Source organism: Epinephelus moara, chromosome 8, assembly GCF_006386435.1.
Source record: "Epinephelus moara isolate mb chromosome 8, YSFRI_EMoa_1.0, whole genome shotgun sequence".
Taxonomy (NCBI): Eukaryota; Metazoa; Chordata; class Actinopteri; order Perciformes; family Serranidae; genus Epinephelus; species Epinephelus moara.
Genome location: NC_065513.1, coordinates 18,847,608 through 18,871,528, shown reverse-complemented (window position 1 = coordinate 18,871,528; position 23,921 = coordinate 18,847,608). Strand labels below are relative to the sequence as shown.

General features: G+C 40.7%; 1 protein-coding gene across 1 annotated transcript; it reads right to left on the bottom strand.

The window, feature by feature from the left end:
- Positions 1-2,981: 2,981 nt before the first annotated feature.
- tmem161b (transmembrane protein 161B) lies at positions 2,982-23,391 on the bottom strand. The gene is made up of 12 exons (XM_050051138.1): positions 23,166-23,391; positions 17,839-17,942; positions 16,650-16,730; positions 14,702-14,799; positions 14,418-14,574; positions 12,757-12,908; positions 12,599-12,659; positions 12,344-12,484; positions 9,737-9,850; positions 8,119-8,293; positions 6,103-6,199; positions 2,982-6,005 (listed from the first exon to the last, which is right to left on the bottom strand). The coding sequence occupies exons 1-12, from the start codon at positions 23,166-23,168 to the stop codon at positions 5,710-5,712; spliced, it is 1,479 nt and encodes a 492-aa protein (XP_049907095.1). The 5' UTR covers positions 23,169-23,391; the 3' UTR covers positions 2,982-5,709.
- Between the last annotated feature and the right edge of the window lie 530 nt (positions 23,392-23,921).

Genomic DNA, 23,921 nt, shown 5'->3' with positions numbered 1-23,921 from the left:
CTGTGGTGTGCTGCCTCGGCTAATTAATTTGGAACGTACCATTAATTTGTTGAAGAGTTGAGCACAGTTTTTCTAGGAAATCACAGATTACGTAGAAAAGACACTGAACATGAAGTCCACTTGCCTTGCTGGGTGAATATTCCTCTCTTGAGGAGAATAAAGCTAAAGTTAAACACATCTTAATGACATAATATGAGATCATTGGTGCTAATGTATATGGTGGCTCCCTGTTTAAAAAAATAGAAGGTGGATTGAACACAGTGGGTGGACAGGCCTGTGTTTCTGCATGCACTGTGATGCACTCTCATCACAGTGCATTTCAATTTAATTCACAATATTAAAAAAAGCCCATGATTTATTAGGAATATTAAAGATAAATATAATCTGTATTGAATTTAAAAAACAGAGGAAATGTCACTGTTGGTTTACATAAAGCAGCAAAGAGAAGCAATTCATTTATATCTTAAATACACACACACACACACACACACACACTCTTTAAGGAGCTATACAGTAGCAATATGTGGTATAGTGTCTATCAGAGGGCTGCTGATGAAGCACGGAAACCCCAAAGGAACAATGTTCATCTGGAGATGAATTAATGTAAGAGCAGTGGTGATTACCACGAGGGCAGTCAGCCATTTCATATTTCCAGCACGAGGCGGTGGACCTCAAATTTTAACCATGACGAGATTTAAATGTACTTTGCTTGGCGAGGATCTCTGTTTCTTTTTTCCTCCCTGCTTTGCACTGATAACTGGTGCACGTTTAACTCAATTAGGTCATAATACACAGACGGCTTTGGAGATGAACAATATTTCCCATATGTGTGGATGAGAATGACAAACGGGTCAGAACCATTGCGCGTGTTTTAGTGGGATAACAGGGACTAAAGTCAAATTAAAATGGGTCCTCCACAATGCTACATTGTCTGTGGATCTTTGCTTTCTGTGTATTATGTTATATGTATGTCAGCTGAACAAGAAATCCAGATTTATATCACACTGGATGACACACTTGACCCCTTTTAATTGTGTAACATGATTTTAAAAAAATCCCAGCTTGTATACTCTACTGTATATAATTCTTTTTTTGTTCATTATTACACAGTCTTCTCAACGCCATATTGCAAAACAATTTTAGTGTGTCTTGATTTCTCTGAGCATGACGCAACACATTGTGAATTCCTCCTGAATTTACTGCCTGTCAATAACTAAAATTCTTGTTTCATTTCTACTTGTGTTACTGCATTTCTCTCTTTTTTTTAAAAACGTTTTGTGGAATTTATAAACAATTTGCGAGAAATAAACCTCTGTTGTCACGGTATTGAAAAGATGATAATTGCATGTACTGAGTGTAAGATGATTGCTAAATGCTAATGTCCGTCCGCCAATCCGTGACAGGCACTCTCTTCAGCAGGGGACCCTTTCTGTTTTTCTTATCTTTGTCATAAATTGGAAGTAATGTAAAAACAGGTCAGAGGAGTTCAAGCAATGTAAAGTGTTCTCTTTTGGGCCATTCACGACACTAGGTCAGGTCAGCCATGAAGTATGGCTGCTGCTTCTCACAATCGACATGAGGGTGGGATCACCACTCTGTGTCACACAGAAAGCCCACTATTGTAGCGTCACCCCTCCAGAAGCTTCTCAGTTCTTCTGGCCGTGCTGGGGATGGAAGGGTGGGGGACCCCTTTGCTGAAGCGGAGCTCCACACCACTCTACAGAGAAGGGACCTTGGTGAATAGGCCCCACTCAAGAGGAATAAAGGAACCTCTCCACTGGTTTGTTTTGGAAGCTGTCTTATTGATCTGTCTACCTATGAATGAATGCATTGGCCCAGTTTTCCTGCTCATCTGGACAATGGCACTCGAGGCCTGTATTAACTGGCTTGATGTTATTCCCAGAGAATGGCGTGCATTAAGAGGAGTTTGGGAGCGTTTCATCCCTCTATCTACTCCTCTGACCTTTCCCACAAGAATGGAGAAGCCAAAGTAAGAAAAGCAAATCGATGGCCATTGACTGCCTAAATCAATGCCAGTTTGCGCGAGGACATATTTAATAAGTGGACTGATGCTGAAACACAATTATCGAGCACCGTCATTCAAAGACCATCAACGTTCAGTATAAAGACACTATTTTAAACCTTGCCTGAGACCTTGGAGACCCAAAAAAGGAGTAAACACAGAGAAAAGCTTTTTGAGTCTGAAAGAGGACCTCATGTGCTTGTAGTCTACGAACACTGAATAAATCGCTAAGGATGATGTGTGAGTTGGACATATCATCGTTACCTTCAAGCACATTCAAGCATGAATTCAAGGCCGTACCACAAAACGCAGCTCTGCAGCAAAAGCCAAAAAAGATCTATAAAACAATACCACTTTATTCAAGTTATTGAACAGTTTTCTACATTCTGACTCTGTAAAAAAAGCACAGCACGAGCTAAAACAAGTGAACATGTAACATGCCAAATAATTAGCTTCTTGTTCTCAAACACATTTAAAGGACTTTTACTCCCGTTGGCATCATTTGGAGGAAAAGAGAGAACGAGATTTAACAAGAGAGACAGTTTACCATTTTACAATCGTGTCTATCTTTGGTGAGGCATCTTTTCTTGTATGGGCCAGAGTATCATCAAACTTCAATGAATACTGACTTTCTGTCATTTTGGTAATTTATTCACTTAGAACATTCATCAAAGTGAATGTGGATATATTAAATATCCAAACTTCCCTGCAGCATTTAATGACTGTGACCAATAAATCCAAATGAGATTTCTACCTCTTAGGACTGGAAGCTGACCCAATTATGAACCGTTCTTTCAACACTTAAAAACAAATGCTTATAGATGCTTGCTTTGAATTTACCAGGAGTTCACAAGTACAAAGTGCCAAACACATCTAAGGCTTTGTCTCACTGTCGTGATACAACAGCCATACATGAAGCCGGTAGAGCATTGAGATAAAATAAAAAAGGACATAGTAAAGAACATAATTTATTTAAGAATCTAAAGCAGAAATAAATACATGAAAGAACAATGTGTGTAATTTACTTCATGAACCCAACAATGGACAATAAACACTTTCAGTGGTAACTAACAGAAGAAACATCGCCTCATCAGGCCACTGAATTCTGAAAGTATCCCAGCTACTTTTTAACGGACCAGACCATTAAAAAAAAAAAAAAAAAAAAGGTTAATCTGCAACTGATTTGTCAAACACGGTTTCAAAAATGATTCAATTAAGCCATCGTGGACTCCAATAACAAAATAAAGTGTGCGCTGTTAAAATCAGAAATGTTTACAGGCCTCGGCATGTGTAATAAATACAAAAACAAAGATAAATCAATCGATTAAAACAGTCGTTATGACAAATTAGGATTAGTTTGAAAGGTAGATTTAACAGATGGTAGTAAAGACTTGAGGAAGTGCAGGGGAGTGGGGGGAGAGGGGCGTATTAATTCAACTCACCATACAAATCATTTTCCTGAAAACAATCTACAAATTAGGCAGGATTGATACATTCATTATGTGCATATTCCCCCATAGTTCACACACACAAAACTGAAGCTAAGACTTTCGACATCTGGAGCTAAAAAATGTGATATGGTGCTGCTTGAGTTTGTAAAATGTGTCCTGTACAAAACTCACAGAGCTGGAGTTTAGAGATTACAACTCTGTGGCGTAATAATGACAAATGAAATGCCAGAGACCTGTAGTAATCTGGCACCATGTACCCTACATTCCTGAATGGACTGAACAATCATGTTAGGGCCCAATGACTGTTTGTGCGTACATTTACCCACCAGAAAACTGCAAAGACACTGTTAATACCATTGTGTTGCTGTGAACAACGGCTTTTGATTCCCTCTTTATCAAGATGGATCTACAGAAAACAGAGGGCCGCAGAGTTGTAGTCCAGTTACAGTTTCGAACACTTGCAGACACCAAATCTTTAGCCACTGGGACAGGGGAACACGCTCACTTGGCACCATTTTTAAAAGTGAAAACTTGTACAAATTCACAATTTGATCCATGAGAAAAAGAATATGAAACAAAACGATTGTTCTCAAACGAGTTTACAAGCAATGGATGGGTATAAGTTGAAAAAAAAAAAGAAGAAAAGCAGAACATAAAGGCGGTAGCTTATCAACATTAGTTGACATCATCTCCTCTTGATCACAATGCCCTTTCAGATTACAGCTGACCTAGCAGCAGAGATCCTACACATGCAGACAGACACACAGACACAAGCACATACCTCGACTGAACCCTCAGTGCTGTCCTCCCTTTAAATCATCTCTGCCGCTCCGAAAAAGGAGCTTAAAATTCACTCGTAGCTTCTAAAATGGCTCAGTTAAAAAACCGGGGAGGTTACGACGCAGATTAAACATTTAAATACATCAGCTTCAAGTCAATGAGATGTCTCCCATGAGTTTAACGTCTTCTCTTCCTCCTCTGCAGGTACAGCTCTTCTTCGGGTTGTCCACGTTCTGACCCTGTTTAGCTGACAGCCATTCTGGAAAGGCCGCCCCTCCCTCCTTCCTCCCCCGACAAACAGAGACGCACCAGTCCTTGCTGCGACGTTTTAAGACTATTTCAGACACTTTTGTGGTCCGTGGCAATGGAATTTCAACATTTTAGTTAAGCAGGCAATTTTGTTTGAACACACATATTTTAAAGTTTTGATCAAAAGACAAACATCGGGCACAAGTATGGCAGTTTTCCCCAAACCTTTAAAAACACAGTGATTTTAAGCTAATATAAGGTCACACATTAGCCTCCACGAACATCTCCAGATTCAATGATATTCTGTGACATTAATGTAGCTTCTCTACAACCTGTGGGAAATAAGCCTTATAATGGGCCTTATAATGGGCTGTGATACAGACTGGAATATAGATGGTTGCATGACTCTTAATGTCCAGGCCCTGCAAATAATAAAACTTTAACCTAACAGCATGTATCCAGTCATGCAGAGTAACTCCAGAGGCTTTTCCTGGATAAGTCTGATGTACTTCATTGCCAATACTAGCTTAAACAAGCCTTAGTGACCACTGGAAATAGATTTAAAGAAGAGGGACAGTCTGGAATCGGACTCCTACATGCATGGAGCTGTAAGAGGCTGCGTTTAAGGCTTTCTAAAGTAAAATCTATCAGAATTCTGAAGATGTTGATGGATCAAACTCATCATATGAGCTCAGTTTAAAAACAAAAATATCAACAAGAACATTAATTAAACCCCTTCTGCCACTGGTGGAACTGAGCAGAACTGCCACACCACATTTCAACACGTAAAATCAATTGTAATCAGCATCTGAGACATTATTTTACCTCATATCATTCAAATTTCACACAGCAAACTGGACCGATTTCTCATTACTATGCCAATACACTGACACCGATTAATATTCTTCTAAGTCCGTCTGTTATTAAGGTTTATAAATCTCGCTCTCCAAATAAAAAGGTAGTGGTCGTTGTAGTAAAAACAATGACAAGAGTTCACAGAGTCATCTGTGGAGGAAGCACTGGAAATTGAACCAGGAGCTCTGATGATATGGTCAGTCATTGTTGAGGTGGTCAGAGGGAGGGAAGGGAGAGGTTGGTGAGCAGAGTCATCAGTAGGTCTCTGTCGCCCCCACTCAGTCCTTTCTGATCAGGCCAGACGTACAGTGGCCCTGTGGGGGCGTGGCTGCCACCGCTGGGCTGGTGATGCTATGCCGCCATGAGATACTGATGATAGAAGAGGCCGAAGAGGGAGGTGGAGAAGAGGCAGGCAGCAATCCACCAAGTAAAGAAGGAGAAGAGGCCCCGGAAAAGCAATGGGCTGAAGACAGTCCGCAGGCCTCCCAGAGCCATTGACAGCTGGGCTACTGATGCCCGGGCTCCTGTTTCTCCCACTGAAGCTGGTGTTGGGGCTGCTATTGGTGCGGCCCCCATCACAGAGTCAGAGTTAATATCATAGATGCAAGGCAGGTCTTCTTCAGGATAGACCCACCAGGAGTGTCCACCTGTAATAAATAAGACAAGAGATCAAAAATAGCTTACATTTATGGAAGGCAAGGAGATTTTGTAAACTGGAGAACCACTGAGCGGCAGATGACTCACCTAAGGTTTTTAGCAGCAAAGTTGTATGCAGCAGCATCACCAGCGGTGCCACATACTGTAGTGCGATTACACACAAGTAGTAAAAAACACGTGCAACCTGGGAGAAATTAGACAAGAAGAATTCCATTACAAAGAACATTTACACAAACTGTTAACCAAAGCATTGTGTAAGATGTAGAGGTTTAATACCAAACTCTAGGGGTGGGGGAAAAAAAATCGATACAGTACAGTATTGCGATATTTTTGTGTGGCAATATCGTATCGTTACGCATCGTTATATAAATTGTTAATACAACAAATATGAATTAAACTTTAGGTAGCCTACTAGAATAATATAATCAATTGCCTTTTCAGTCCACTAGATACATTTTGCTGCTGCAAAAAACAGCTTAAGTGAGATAAACATACCAAAAACGTATTCTTATTTTGAGGGTGCTTTCAGACCTAGAGTTGTCTTGCTTTGGTCCGAATCAGGGATTGATTTTGTTACAAAGTTGCATAATTGCCTAGAGTTGGTTCGTGTTCTCATGGCAGCATTTACAAGTGGACCAGATCAAATGCCTGCACAAGAAAGATGCTCTTGACTGGTCAGAGTTTCCATGCAGGAAAATTCCAGCAAGTAAAGAAAACGTTAAAAGGGACACTTGCAGATAAATGTGACACTTTCTAATGTCACAATGGAGGGACAACTACGCAGGTTGATGTTAGCGCTGGTCGTCGTGGACTATATTGCTGTCATAGTTCATTTTAGTCAAACCATACAGTTTGAAAACGAGGCACTGCTCCAACTAGAAAACAATGTTTTGATGCATTGGATGTGCTGAATGTGCATATTAAGGCCGTACAGGAGGAGGTGCACATTAATAATCCTCCAGGACTGTAACATGCTCATGTTTAACCCAAACAATGTGTAATGTGACTGCAGTTGGAACACGCCAGTGAGGACAGAACACGTTCTCACCACAAACGAACCGCACCACGGGGTCAAACGAACTTGAGTTTGGTTGAACCGAACCAAACAGGGCAGGTGTGAAAGCACCCTTAATCTTATTGGATAATGCCGAAGTCTTCCTTTCCACATAATTTACAGTTGAAAAAGGAAATAAATCGCAATATATTTAATGGTAATACTCAGAATATCGCAACATATTTAAAATCACAATAATATTGTATCGTGACTTAAGTATCGTGATAATATCCATCATGGATCCTTTGGTCATTCCCACCCTGACCAAACTCATAGCTGCTTCACACATCATCTAACGTAGGGATACAGCACAGCACAGGTCTCAGCCTACTGGCCAGTATCAGTTTTCATGGTGACATATCTTATTGGACACAATGGCATTTTTAAATGACAGACATTTGCGAGATATTTTCTCTTACAATCTCCCTATTGTCGACCATAACTCTCACAGAGTCAAGACGCTCTTGACAGCATACCTGTATTTGCAGTGTCATATATTTTAATGTTAGTTCTATAATAATATTTGACTGTGTGTACATCCTGGACAAGAATATGAGTTGTAAGATAGGATAAGCTGGTCTGCACTAAACTAAAGTGTCAGTACTTCATGCTGGGGAGGGCTTTTAAAAGAAAATGATAGGAGGAGCTGATGTGTTTGGCCACAACCGATGCCCGTCCTAAACACACTCACTGATAATGTATCCAATTTCCAAGTGCACCACAGGTGGGCTGCATGCCTCCTGCATAATGCATGTCCTGTGGACGGATGGCTGAGTTTTGTGCTCTGTTCCTTAATTCACAAAGACAGGACCCGAAAAGTGTCTATATTTGCTTTTAATAAAGGGAAACTGGCTAACTCCTAAATTTCTCCACCTCAAGGTGCCTCAATCTAAGTGGTTACTACAGATCATAACACTACTCTGCCTCTAAATCCGTTTCAACAGTACACCATGTGTTAAATGAGATAAAATTAGCATTTTGTATGTCTAAATTGACGCAGAAATGCAGAAGGGTGTAATAGGGACTATTAAATCTATCATCTTACTCACCATCTTCTGCAGGTCAACAGTACTTATCCGTCCCGCCTCCTTCTTCATCTGGTCCACACCCTTCTGGGCCAGGTTGAGGTAGGCCTGCAAATGATGTCTCATCATAGCGAGCCGGAGCATACACATCAGTATGATGGCCCATAACCGCAACGTATCATACGTATCCTCAGTCATCCTGGTATTAATAGAAAGAAAGGGGTGAGTAAGGGAGGACAGATGATGAAGGGAAATGCAACACATCATGTATCAGCTCCATCATTTGGATGGTGGGCAGAAACAATGAGAAGCAAAGATAGTAAGAGCAAAAGAGTCATAAACAACTCAGAGAAAAAGTAAAAGAGGTTGAAACTGGGAGATAAGAAGGTGGAAAGTGGGTGCTGCAACATGAAATCAGGCTTTATCATATTTGACCTTGATGGTATCACACTTTGTAGCAGGAAAAAAAAGTTGACACATGACAGAATTCAAAACTTGCGACAAATAACAAATGTTATCTCAGAATGAATAACCAGCTAACAAATGACAGCAGTTAGAGATACAATAAAGAGCTCTCCCTGAGGTATGACAAAATTTGTTTACAGTCTAATTTGAACCCAAGTAGACAATGTGTGTATTGTCATTTCATCTACAAGCAGAATACATTCCTTATCTCAATGAACCGTTGTAAATTCCATTTTCATAACTGCTGTTGCATTGTTTACATCCATTTACCTGCACAAAAGCCACAATTATTTTTTATTTTCACAGCTTGCCAATGTTGTCCCATCCGTCTTGTTTGAATGGCAGGTAATTAGCTTGCTAGATATCAAGGGAGTCCAACTGGCTTGCCTACCAAGTACAGATCAATCAACAAAAGGTGCCGGGACGTACACCTTCAGAAACTGGTTTGCTTTTGAGCACACTGACTAAGGCTAGGTATATACACAAGAATTTGCTTCGTCACAGCCACAGAACACATTGTATTCATGCATTTATTTATTTTCTGTAACCCCTTGTCCAGTTGGGGGTCATGGGGGGGCTGAGGCAGGGTACACTCTGGACAGGTCGCCAGACTATCGCAGGGCTAACACATAGAGACAGACGAGCATTCACGCTTATATTCACAGCTACAGCCAATTTAGTGTCGCCATTTAACCTGCATGTCTTTGGACTGTGGGAGGAAGCCGGAGTACCCTGAGAAAACCCACGCCAACACAGAAAGAACATGCAAACGCCGCACAGAAGGGCTCCCCCACCCTGGGTTCGATCCAGGAACCTTCTTGCTGTGAGGCAGCAATGCTAATCACTGCACCACCGCGCCGCCATACACATCTTATTCATAAGTAGTAATGTGATGATTTGAGATTTTGGTATCACATTTATTGTCAGAGGGAAGCAGGAGGTTTCACACTTTTAAAGGTTGTTAATCAGGACTTTTCGACAGTTGGCTGTGCAGCAGGATCAGAGGAAAGTTTGGGCTAAAACTCAAGATAAATTAAGATGAGAGAGAGCAAAATGTGTTTGTAAGTAGGACTAAATTAAATTTATGAAATCAAATCAGTGATGTGGCAAAATGGCTACAGAACGTGCAGTGTCATTTGCATCTGGATCACCAAATTAAATAATAGCTTTTACTTACAAAGGCACATTCTCCTTTTCCAGAGTGGGGTTCATTATGTAGTCCTTGGTAATGGGCTTCACCCACAGCAGGACCATGATAAGAGGGGACAGGAAGTTGATATGAAGCAGAGTCCTGTAGCAAAAGAGAGGTGAAGGAAAAGATGCCAAGTTAAACCAATAATAATTCTACATGCTGAAAAACATCCAACAACTTGCCCTCCTTTACATCAAGGGTCCCAGAACACCTATGATAATAACAAAAATGTCTAACCGCTGAAGTAAACCTAAAGAGTGACTGATAAATATAGGCAGACTCGCTAAGAGTCCTCATTAATGGCTCCCATGTATCTGAGAAAAACAACTAGTTGTCACAGAAATCTTTGCTTTTTAATCTTAATTTGAAAACTCATAATGAGAAATAAGGTCCACGCCATCAATGCAACTTTCCATGCGAGGGGTGAGAAGATAACCAAGGCACAGATTTTGAAGAGCTTGGAGATAATCCCTGCTAGTGACAGCGTCTGAGGATGTAAGCTCATGACAGTTAAGAGAGGGGAATGGAAGAGGAGGCCATTTTGGAGAGTCTTGCTATGCCAAAGTGGATTATCTGGATGCGACGTGCTCCCTGCTCTGCACCCCCTATCATGGTCATAGACATGCCACCCAGAGAGTTCTGAAATAGAAATCTGCCCCAACTGAGGAAGTCTTCATCTGACTCACAGGGTGCTCTCTCGTATCTGACACACTCGGAATAGCAGGAGACAAGTACAACTGCTCTATATTTGGTTTCTTGGTACTCCAAGAGAGGATAGTTTGGTACTTGAGCACTGTTTGTGGCCAATTTGAGCACACTGTGTATTGATTAAAGGGACAAATCAAAAATACACTTTTCCTCATGCCTGTAGTGCTATTTATCAGTCTGGATTGTTTTAGCGCGAGGGTTGGAGATATCAGCTGTAGAGATTTCTGCCTTCTCTAGTATATAATGAAACTAGATAGCATTTGGCGTGTGGTGCTCAAAGTGTCAAAAAAATACATTTGATTAACTCAACATCAATGTCTCTTTCCAGACATTATCAAGTATTTAATCAAAATCATCCATGGACCTTGTTATAAGCAGCTTCATGCATAAACTATTTCCTTTTCACCAAACTACACCCGCCAACTGTATCACAGCACAGAAGGAAGTGTGCATCTACTGCTAGCTCACCTAGCACCACTGAGCCAGCTGACATTACAGCTCAGCTGAGGATGACACCATTAATGTTTACATCTCTGAGCACAAGCCTTTCGTCCATGAGTAGACGCACACTTCCTTTGCGCTGTGATACGACTGGCAGGTGTAGTTCAGTAGAAAGGAAACAGTTCCTGCATGAAACTGGTCACAACAAGGTCTGTGGATTAGTTTGAGTAACTGGATCATGATTTCTGGAAAGAGACATTGCTGTTGAGTTTGTCAAATGCAGTTTTTTGGCACTCTGAGCACCACAGGCCAAGTACCATCTAGTTCTATCATTTTTGAGAGAAGGCAGACATCTCTGTCTGATATTGCCGACGCTTAGCAACTCACATAGCCTGGAAATCCAGACCCAAATCTAGAAAGATTTAGGGTCTGGCTATGAGTTATGAAAATGGCCCAACTCGAGGGGCAGCACCAAGCATGCATTTGAAAATATCACTGCACACAATTGGATAACACTACGACCAATCAGAACAATACTTAGCGCTTAGCTACCAGCGGAGCTAACTGGTAGATTAGACTCTTGCCGTATCCGGTTGGCAAAACAGCAAAAACGTCCTTCTTGCAAAGGAAAGATTTGAGCACCGTCTTCTGTTCCTCTTTTAGAGAAAAAGCCAAGTCTAACTCGTTCATTGTAGCGGCCAAAGCCGTTTCAAACAACTGGTGTTCATCTGTAGCCATCTTGCAATGTTTATTGACTGATTCCGGACTTTATCGTCGCAGCACTGTCCTCATCTGTTTAGCTCGCCTCTGGCCCGCCTATATCAGATACACCAATGTGATTGGTGCAGCTCGGCTCCAACGGCATGGGTAACGATCATCATTACTGACTGCCAGAGTGACTCGCTGAGCAAATTCAAATTGTGCTCTCGCGAGAACTCTGGATTTCCAGGGTACAACTCACACGAAAACAATCTAGATTGATGGCTAGAACCCCAGGTAAGAGAAAAAATATGTTTACTTGGATTCCGGGGTGAACTGTCCTTTAAGCCTAGAACCACAGATACAGCAGACTGTCCTAAAGGTTTTCTCCATTGTCATCACTCACATGTACAGTATATTCCAGTGAACTATTCACTAATTTACATGAAATGAAATTTAAGTTATATACCTTCACTTAAAATACCACTAAAACGTAGTGAGGATAAACACTTGGACCGAACACGGAAGGCTAAGCCTAGAGAAAGGGCCACTAAAGCTGCTATAAACCAAAGTGCAACTAGCAAAAAATAAATAAAATAAAACATAAAACACATTACACATTTGTTCTGACAAAGAACTGATCTTAAAGGTCGCATTTTATACCTTATTGTTAAGGATAAGGAAGACATCAAATGTATTCAATGAAATATACATGAGAGAAAACAATTTCTGTAGTGGACTCACTGTGTAAATTTGGCTGTGGTCAGATTGAGTGCATCTAGGTGCATCTGGGCCAATCGAAGACCAGGGAAAGTTAGAAAGGCTCCAATCAGGGAGCAGAGCAAGGCCAGGATCAGTTTGAAGGTGAGTTTAGATATGGGGCCCCTGTGAAAGGGAAAACACATAGTGAGGTACTACTGTAGTTTCATGAGTCATAAAGAATTCATGAAGGCAGAGAAAACAAAAATGATACTATGAGAATACTGATTTTGTACTTACTGGGACTCTAAGCCCTGGTGCTCCAGAAACTGTAGAGCACTGTCAGAGAAGTTTGCAAAACCTACAAACGGAGGAATGTTTGAGAGTGACTTACTCACTGGGGCCAAAAGTAATAACATTTGGTTGTTACAAAGAGGGTCATTTGAGAAAAAACTCACCTGTTTCCAAACCAAACTCCAGGTAGTTTTCAGTGACAATGAGGATGGCCATGGCTTTGACAAAAAAGAAGAAAGCAAAAGTAATGCAGAGTGAACGCTCCCCTCCTTCCTCCAGCTTGAAGTAGTGAGCCGTGAGAGAGAAAAGGGTCTTACTGTGGGGACAGAGTCAAGGAATAACATCTCCAAAAGCTAGAAAATCACGACATTTTTGCACATGTATTGTCAATGCCCTTTACATTTTCAAGAGAAGCAGAAGTACGTCTAAGCAATCAACCAGTACATGTTTTACAAAACACAACACGACAAAGCTATTCACCACACAAAATGTGTTTTGTCTTCACACAAGTACACAGTTTGCACATTCTTACAGGCCCCTTGAGAACCCTCAACTCTTAAATGCCACACAAACCCTGCTACCTAGCACATGTGGGTACAGAATGTGAGGGTCACTGGCACCAACGTGTGCCATTGAGGATGCAATAGTATTTTACTTTCCCCCCTCGACCTTGATCAGAACACTGAGGACAGAGCATGTTTCAAAGGCAAACTGTTTGCCACAGAGATAATAGTCTGTTACTGCAACATTTCAGGTGACAGTATGCCAATTTTTCACTTCCTTTTAGTCCTTTTTCAAGAATGGTATTCAATCCAGTGGAGTCTTCTTTTTCTTTTCTTCTATTTAGCACTGTGAAGACAGCTGTATAAACACTCGCCAGACAAGTTTGAGCCAGCGTGAGGCTGAAAAGAGCTGTTTGAGCTATCATGTGGTGGGCTACAATTAAAATACCGCCGAGCTGGCCTGTCGACATCGGCCAAAAGGTGAGGATGTGTAGTCACATTCATACATTTCAGTAAACAAGAGAAAAAAAAGCAAGGTACCATTAGATGCAGATACTTGACGAGCACGCTGCTCCAGGGTTATCACTGAAGGTTAAAGCAGTGGAGTCTGCAAGAGTCTTCAACATATCATCAGAGCTGAAATAGGAAAACTGAAATCAAGTGTCCCATTAACACTTATATTGAGCCAACATATTCCCTCATCTTCATAGTGCCATTTCATCTGTTCCCCAGTCTGTCCTTTTCCCCCAAGCACATCAGTCTGTTGGGCTGTGAAAATTGGGCCTCCAATCTCCGACGTAGGCAGGAAATGACACACCATCTGACCGCGGTGAGCCGGGCCCGACCAGGAGCACTGGAAAGATTGATCCCTGTGGTTGGTGGCAAGGATAATGCATATCATTTAACCATCATTCAGCGTAGCAAAATAGCAGGTAGCTGTGGAGGATAAAGGTGCTGGCAGTCAAGCCGGTGGGAGCTTTAGCAGTCATTTTATAGTCTCTCTCTGCCACTGCTGCATCCACACAATCAAGCTGGAATGATTTGCTCTCTTATAGACAAAGAGATGTTAACCTATGACACATATAGGACGGCGGTAAAGAATGTAAAGTGAAAATAATGCAAATTTGGAAGTGCAGAGGAGAGTACATAGAAAATAGGTCTGTTCAGCTGAAAGCTCAAATGTTGCCAACCCACATAGTCATAATATACAGCTCAAATATGTTCCATATTCAACAATTTACACCAAAACACAGATGAGATTTAACAGTCTGATGAGGAAATAAGAACAACCAAGATGTAAAGAGTGACTGATGTAAGGATACATGACAAAAGCGAGTACTAGCAGGCACCAGACCACACTGATGTTCATCTCTCCCGAGGGCTGAGCCACACTGTAGTAGAGTTCTGTTATCAGATAGACCACAGTTGCCGCTACTGTGAAATCCACCAGCCACTGGAACTCTGGGAAGTAGTGCAATGCTGGGGGCATAGAGAGTACAATTTAATCTAAATATTCAATAATAAAATATATACAGAGTAGGATATGCAAACATTACGAGTGTGACCATCTTTATTTATATACATTTTTGTCCTCTTAGAGTCATACCTAATGTGTCGACTTCTGCGATGCATTTCGTCTCCAGCTGTAGATCTATGTCCTTTGGAACCGTTAGCGGCTTATTGTCTATGTGACCATTGTACTTCCTAGGACAAAGAGGAGAGCACACGAGAACAACAACTAGGGTCAGGATAAGAAACACATAACTTCTAAATGCATGAAGTACACAGAATTTTAAGCCATTAATGTTTTTTATCCAGTGATGAGAAACCAAGGTGTCAACAGGTACCAGACTCTTCAATATAATTCTTTTAAAGTCCTTTTCAAGATCATTTTTAACCAAATTTAAGACTGTTTTTTTGGTCATATCATCTTTCTTCTTTCGTCATTGGAGTGAGTTAGATAAATATACATTTTGCCAAAAGGTATGCGCAAGTATAAAGTAAAGTATTAGGTTCAGTGGTAGGGTTAAATATTTGTAACATCAGAAATGTGAGCTTTCACAGAGAGTTTGACTTTGACAAGAAAAAAATTAAAGATGAATAAAAAAATAGATAAAATATTTGTGGCATTTCATACCTCACAAATTCAGATTTAAGACTATTTAATGACTCTTAAAGCCTAATATTTGTAAAATGGAATTTAAGATGTGTAACATTTTTCAAGGACCTACAGACATCCTGGATACAAACTATGAAATACACCATTATGATGAAAATAGATCCTTTCAGTGGTGTCTGCTCTAGCAGACACTTTTGTTCCAGTTTTTGTCTCATCTTGCTTTTCATACAGTTGAAAAGAAGTTGCTGTTCCACACATTTCTGTACTTTATGCAGCTCCTTGCATCCAAATTTAACAGCTGGCAGAGGTCTAGTTACTTTTATTATGACTAATACTACTGGACTCTTTCATGACTGAGGGGGGCGATACATAGGCAGCGCTAAATCGCTACCAGCAGGCAAATGGAGAGCTGTTCTTCGGGCTTGAAGAGCTGTCTGGTGGGCCTCCTCAGTTCTGGGCTTTGTTTGTTCAGCCCTGTGTGTGCGCTGGATTCACAGGACAATACCACTGTAAGACTCTAGGGCCAAACATGCCCTGGACAGATTTCATCTGTGAGGCACCTGACAGGAAAAAAAGGGGCTCAGCTTCACCCCTGACTGAGGGAGTCAGACGGTTAACAAAGAGAACGGAGCTGCATGGCACGAGCTGGCAAAAGGACAGTGGTCCATCTTTTTCTTCGAGGGATTACTGAACATGTGGTGCTAGAGAGCCCTGACCTGCCTCACACAGGGTCAGAGAAAGGACTGCGCAACAAAACCGCCATAAGTTAGGGAGCTAGACACCGCGAGGAACAGTACGGATTAACTTTCAGTTGTGACTTCAATTTAAATGCACATTTAAAAGGAGAGTACAAAGGAAGAAGCACTTAATTCACGTGTTCAACATATGGTTCAACTTCCACCTGCAGCCCTAAAAATTGAATAGTAGTTTTTTTTTTTTGAATTGCAAAGTAGTCTTGATGGAAAATCATCTTCCAGAATCAAAGCTTGACATCTGACCACTTTGAAGACATAATGCTGTTTGAGAAACTTTGATTTCAGAGAAGATGCAATCCTTTTAAAGTGTCATCCCCTAAAATAGCCTAATAGTAATGGCTCCAAAAAACAGGACCAACTTTCCTCACATCCACCAGACAGGGCCACTTCTAAGCCCGGTTGCTCCGAGCCTCGACGAAGAGCCATAAAGGAACAAAACAACAAAAACAGACTTCTGTCTCCTTACTTCAAACAGGCCTTAAATGAGCCACATAAACACATCAGCTTCATCTGTTTGCCGACATGCCTGTGGTCTCCATCCATCTCAAATGTCTGCTTCTCATCTTTTCTTTCCTCCCTGATGAAAGGGGTGCCTTTCGTACCTCCTCTGTGCCACTGCATTTCCCCAACCCCCAAACAATAGCCCTTCTTCATTCCAGCCCCCCCCCCTTCCTACCTACCTGTCTTTCTTCTTCTGTCCTTTTTGTTTCCCAGCTAAGCTCCTCAACTCATCTTCCGTAGGGTGCTGATACCACCGCAGACTGTGAACAAAGAAAAGGAGAAAGATGTGGAATCGGGCTCAGACATGGACAGAGAAGGAAAGAGTGAGAAAACGGGCACAATAAAGCAGATATTTCAAATGAAAACACTGACAAACTAAAGCTGGATTTGTACTATGCAACTACTAAGACATACAGTGTGAAAATCACATTGATTCTGAAGTATGGAAACAGGTAAAGTGATAATCACTTACTGCTCAATTGGGGAATTCACTTACTTAAATTGCCTTTACCACACCTTAAAGTCATATGAAAAATGCTCTTAAAAGCAGTGTCGTTAAGTCTTGATTCTATGAACATGACTCATAGCCTAAATTTCTAACAGCTGTGATTCTTATGATTAACTCCCAAACAACACACACACACACAAAACAGACAACTCTCAGAGCTTTGCTTCAAATCAGCAGCTCTGATACTCATCTAAGAAGAACTTGTAAGAGGCTTTACAACAGCAAGGTTATCTGTCCTTAAGGACTGAGCTTGAAATATGAGCTAATTTAAGAGCATCCATTTGAAGACAAACATTTCAGGCACCCTCTTTAACTTTGTTTAGCAACCCTCTTGTCAGAAGAAGCGCTCTGTGTGGTAGCGGAGGATAGAAGGAGCACAGCTTGGTTTTCCCCTTGTACATTTATTTATTATGGAAAATTAATTACAAAATATTCTGGAGGGACACTCTAGGCCTCCTGCTCAGGGCAAAAGTTTTCAAAAAAAATGTTTCAACAGTGCCCTGAAAAAGAAAAATGAATTAATTATTAAATATGCTCCAAGAAGTTGTTTACTGAAAAAACATATGTGGCACTAATTAGGGGAAATGAGGCGGGCACTTTATTTTTATGCGCCGTCCTCTCGGGTTATCCCAATATTTTGATGCCCTTTTGCCTTTGCAGTGTGATTTAATGATTCTTTTTCTTCTCGTATCCAAACCCTTTCTGAACACTCTGCCGTCTGGGTAAACATTTTGATCCCCATTGTTCTGGACTCCTTTTTTTTTTAAAATAAACTTTTCATAAGGCAAGTAAACTGAAGAAATGAAACTGTAGCATTTAGAGAAACTATGTGAAGCAGCATGTACACGGTTCTGCATTACCTGCCACTGCAGAGTAGCCATCTTGCGAAGGAATAATGAGGTATGATTTTCTGAATTACACTGGCCATTACCATGGTAACCACCAGCTGCACACCAATCACACCCTGCGGAAATAAGATGGGGGTTTAAATCACATTTAAATAGTAATTATACATGCCATATTGCAGTTTCACATATAAAGTACTGGTTTGTGGAGACTTAAAGGCTGAAACATCTCTTCTAACTGTACCTTAGAACATGTTTTGAATGCAATATCATGTCAAAAATTCAATTATAAATCTCAGATCAAGCTTCATGACATCTCTGATACACCAACATAAACAAGCTGTACATATGTGTGTGATGTTATGAGACAAATACACAGCCTCTAGTGTTTCTGAAGACAGTGCTTTGGCAAAATAATGAGTGAACCTCATCTTAATTGACTGAGGTGAGATAATAGACTTTGTTACATTGGTGGTGTTTTTGATCATGAAATTTGGCATTTCATAGTCCCCAGAAAATAATACTGTAACACTTTTATTGACCATGACCCCTGACCTTTTCTACAGCTCAACCATCAGGCTAAAAGTCCCACTTGTTGTTGTAAATACTTCAGCTGATAGAGTTGTTGAAACACTAGGCTCTACGATCTTGATAAAGATCAAGAACTCAAACACAGAATGACCTTCATTTCACTATAAACAGACGGGGAGTGCACTCTGTAGAACCCAAGAGTAAAACACTTCAGTGTAATTCTGTTAAGCCTAAAATGTGAATTAGGCCATGTTAGGTTCCTCAAAGCACTTCTTTTCTTTTTCTATACTTGAAGCCACAATGTGAACGATGACAATTTCCAACATATGAGGCCCCTAGAAATGTGGAACCAAAAGGAGATGCTGTGGCAATCTTTTAGGCTACCAACAGACTTGCATTATCCTGAAATCAGTTCGTAGGTGCCTTAATAAGATTCACACCCTGATTTAGGGCTGTATCTAATAATTATTCTCTTGTCAATTCACCAGTCAATTATTTCATCGATTCATTGATTAGTTGTTTGATCTATAAAATGTCAGAAAATGGTGACAAATGTCAACAACTGTTCCCGAAGCACGAGATGACGTCCTCAAATGTCTCGTTATTTCCACAAGCCAAAGATAATCAGTTTACTGTCACAAAACCAGAAAGTGTTCACATCCAAGAGGTTGGTATCAATTAATTATAAATTTATTCAGATTACCAAATTAGTTGGCGATTAATCTAATAGTTGACAACTAAACAATTAATCATTGCAGCTCTACTGTGACTGACATGAATCATGTGACTGACTACCAGATGCCACGAAAAACTCTCATGTGACATCACAGTAAATAACATGGTATGTTTAAATACCTGGGACTCCCTACTGCTTTACAGAACTTGAGATACTCCTTGCTTGATTAATGAGAGTCTACAATTGCAGCTAGGAGTTGTCATGATGACCTAATGTTTGGTGACACGATGATCTACATCTTGAGGTGACTAAGATTTAGTAACCAGGAGACATTTTTCAATGCCTTTCTACCAAAGCAGCTGCTCCTCTTAATACTTCTGGTTGTTTCAGGGCATTGCAGGCAATGCTGCAAGTCAATGAGCAGGGACTGCTTCATGGCTCTACTGGATTTACAGCATTCTGGTAAGTATTTAATTTACTAGATTACACAAAAATGACATTAACATTATGTATAGTTGATGCAACTGTACTTACGGGGTGATAAAAGATTAATATCACCCACCCCAACTGTGACAAAACCAAACCAAAATAAGGCAATATTGCCACATTCACCTCAATGCAACAAATGCAATGGTACATCATTTTAAACACATCATCTCTGACTTTAATTATAAGGCAATTAATTGCAAACTAACCAACTACCTAATGTGAGTAAATGTAGTAGTGGAAATAACTACAATGTTGACTAAATGACACTCTGTCTAAAACATCTGTCACAATGTCAGCCTCCATACGCCCCACAGAATGAACACAGCTTTCCTGTGGTAGGTATCCAAAGATTTAGCAACATAAGGAGCTCAATATCAACCCAGCGCTCTTAGATCAATACTCACTTAGGCTTAAGAGGCCAGAATCATTCCCATCATGCTGCGCTTTTATCCGTTCACTGTAGGTAAGGTCTGCGGGTTGGCATATCTTTTTGGCAATCAGTAGGAATCATTGATATCTGTGCCTACACACGCTTGAGCAAAGAGAACCAATTAGCTAACTAATCCCAAATACAATATATATTTTTCCTCTATTCCAACACCCGTATATCTGTGCTAGCACCTAGGCATGTATGTACCAGTGAATCTATACTTGCAAACTCATCACTGTAATATACAGCCATAAATCATGTAGCCTTATTCGTCTTCTCAACATCTTTACCATCATTATTAGCCTAATTAAACTCCCTGCACTCAATTCTACTCAATACAGCCTACTTTGGAGAGCTGCAATGATTAGTCCAACCACAGAAAATTAACTGGTAACAATTCAGATAATTGAATAATTTTAATTTAGATTTTTTTTAGGCAAAAAGTCAAACATCTGCTGGTTTCATGCTTCTTAAATGTGAGAATCTGATGCCGCTCTTTGTCATACATGATAATGAAGTGAAGAGCTTTGGATTTTTGGACTGCTGGTTGGATACAACACAGAGCCTTTGAAGACAGGGAATGTTTCACTGTTCTTTGACCTTTTATTGACAAAGAAAATTAATCAATTAATTGAGAAGATAATGTGCAGGTCAATCGATAATAAGAATAATTATTAATAACTGATAAAAAAGTGTTGTTGCAAGATGCAGTCCTGCTACATTCACCCTAAAAGGGAAATTCAGAGTGCTAATTTCACTTTGCCTAATAGCCGTCTTGGTGGCAATTTAGAGAATTGTTGGTCCATTAAGAAATGTTTTTCATAGAACAGAAAATGAGTACAGAAATAAATAAATTAAGAACTCTGCTGACATGCACATTCTGAAAATGTGTCCTCTGGGATGGTCCATCACCTAGCCGGATCTTGGCCTATCCTGGCCAGCATGAAGCATATCTTATCCCATTTAGTTGCTTGAAATATTCAAAGTGCCTGTGTCTGTCTTTTCTTACTGAGCCACACAAAATTCCTCCCTTCCAGCACCGTCACTGATTAAAACAATGCCCCAGTTCACCATTTTACAGGTTTTGTGGTTCCCTTTTTTGTCAGCACTCTATTCAGCAGCTTTCAGCTCATTCTTAAAACAGCCTGATTAAAAAATGACCTAAAGATGTGGCCTGGATTTCTACAATAACCCTCCTTTATTTGAATATCTTACAATAGATTGGGTTTTGGGCTGCACTGCAATTAGTTGAAGATGCTAACCTAGCTTCACACATGTCCTGTTTCTAACATAAAGCTGGACAACACTCATCATAGCTAAACAACTCTGTGCATAATACTAGTAAATGTATTTCTGAGTGATGATTAAACCTTTGTCAGGCTGCTGTTGGGGTAGGAGGAGGAAGTGAATCACACCTAGACAGGACAGGTGATGAGGCCAGACCTGTACACTAGACCTAGATTTTGGATTGGTCATGGGGATCCCCAGTGTCACCCAGCATGGGGCAAGCTCCAAAAGCTAAAGTCAATACCTCTTCTGGAGTCACAGAGGGGAGAGTGGGTGCCATTAATTTGACAATTACACTCCCTAAGATGTGATGCGTGACCAAACACAACCTCTCTGACTCAAGATATTCTCTATGTGAGTAATGGTCACACTATATAGGTCAAAAGCACACAGCCTTAGTTTGGTGGATGCTGACCAGCCTCTGTGGGGGCGCTGCAAGGATCTCAGGCCTGGGGGAAATTGAGCCAGCATGGACTCTCTTATCTTTCCCAGTCCGCTTGACCCCCTCCACACAAGAACCAAATGAAATCTGTAGGGGGTAAGGAGTGGGAGTTACAGTGATAACCACCATCCCCAAGAGTTCAAACACCTCACTTCTACTTTGCCCATGATACTAACTTCAGTGAAACCTCTTATTAACCAGTATTTCCCCTGTTTCATTTATCTCAACTACTTGTGGGTGTATTTAATCCTTTCTCTGCATCTAGAAATGGGCCTAATCTAAATGTACTAGTAAGAGACTAGAAGAGATCCTGCATGTTTGTCATTTCTGTGATATACTGTAACTTAAGTTTTTCTTTTTTTCCCCTTCCCTGGTTTAACAGTAAACCCTGGCTGTGCAGCAATAAACTGGAAATATTCAGACATGATCTGATTGAAGATCTAGATTTGAAGACTGAATGACTCTACCTGCCTGGCAACTACTGTCCTGTCCAAGCCGCTGTAAGAGAGGATAGCTTTCAGCAGACTGGGAACATTCTGACTGTATGTTATGAAGACTAATACAAATCAATGCAACTAACTAGTCATAGCACAAATCCAAACATAGTAAAAAAAAAAACACACAAAAGATAAACTCTCTGATTGTGTTGGAGCTTCCCCAAATTGTTAAATTTCATCCCATTTTTGAGTTTTGCTCCTGTTGAGATTAGACACACAGCAACTGTGTTTTGTAGAGACATTTGGGAATCATTGTGTTATAACAAATTTACACAATGATGTATTCTGAGTAATATATGCACAAACGTAAGGACAAACGCGCACACCGGGCAGGTTGCAGTTAACATCTCTAAGTTTTCAAATCAGTTTCAGCTTTCGATGTAAGCATTATCTTGGCAGGTTTTATGAAACACTTTGAATGAATTTAGATTTAACTATCAAAGTGCTCAACAACTGCTTGAGAAAATAAGAATAAATGACACCAAATGAGCGTCACCGTACCTGTAAGGGCATCCTGAGGTCAAACTGCGCAGGTCAGGTAGGTGAACGCACCTTTCCCAAAAGTAACCTGCTGCCAGCTGAATGGCATGCTAACTACTTGCTATTATCATTCATATTTACGTATCTTCAACGTCAACAGTGCAATACTAGCTAATATCAGTACTCCATAACACTGTTTGTGAGTGAACACCACGTAAAACAGTCCTCGTTACATACTATTAACATCACTAGACTGCATTTAACGTTCACTTTCTGCTAACGCTAGCTTAAGTGCTACACGGACCAGCCGGCTACAGGCACCTGCTATGGCTAGCAAGCTAGGCTAACGTCACACTGCAGTCCCTATAACAAAATATTAGAAACATAACTGGGTCAGAACCGTCACAGTAGATGTCCACATCAAAAATGATGTTGGCAGCCAGTGCTCAATCAGTGAAGTGGGACAGATAAGAGAATTCGTTGCGTTCAGGTGCTCGCTGCTCCACTCACCATGTTGATGCAGTGCAGCTGAAACGGACTCTACCCCGACAACACTGAGCACCCCGAGTCGGAAATCAAGCGGCGAGGAGCACATAAGCCCTTCTTGCGATGGGTATGCACAAAACGAAGGGGTTTCTCATTCAAATTCTCTCCATATCCTCTCAGAGACCGGTTACATCGTCAAAAATCAGCCTCCGCTCCCAAGTATTTTCAACTGCAGTAGAGGTCACGCTAAAACTCTGGGTAAGTAGGGGTCTTTAGATATGCCTGTACAAAAATAGTAACTCAACAGGATTACATTATTCACAGTTTTACAAATTGAAATAGAACAGTGGCAATGAAACAAGGTGAATCCAACGGTTTGCCATTTAATTCGAAATTTGGCCAAAAAATGACATTGATGTTGTCATTTTGAACAGGATTAGACAATACCTCTATAAGTATGCATTAGGACCCCTGAAACCGGAAGCGAGCGAAGAGACACCACTACACATGACATATCAGTGCCTACCTGAATCAGACGTCTGTAAGAGAGCAAGGGGCACTTCGACGAGTAGAGGCACATGGATAGATTTATGTGATAATCATAGAATACACATAAAACAGCCTCACCGGAAGACAGTTATCACATACATCTACATCAGTGGTAGATTGAATTACACAAGACAGCCGCAGGCTTATTTCCATTGTGATCCTCTTGGGATGCAATATGCTAGATCTGGCAAGACCAGCAGGCGCAAATACAATAGGCCTGTCCATATAATT

What these genes read in the sequence shown, in the direction of transcription:
- tmem161b (XM_050051138.1), bottom strand. An exon ending in CACCAGGGCTTAGAGTCCCA is followed by an intron (nt 12,485 to 12,598) that starts GTAAGTACAAAA and finishes TCCCTTTCACAG; the next exon opens with GGGCCCCATATCTAAACTCA. An exon ending in CTGTTGACCTGCAGAAGATG is followed by an intron (nt 6,200 to 8,118) that starts GTGAGTAAGATG and finishes AATTTCTCCCAG; the next exon opens with GTTGCACGTGTTTTTTACTA.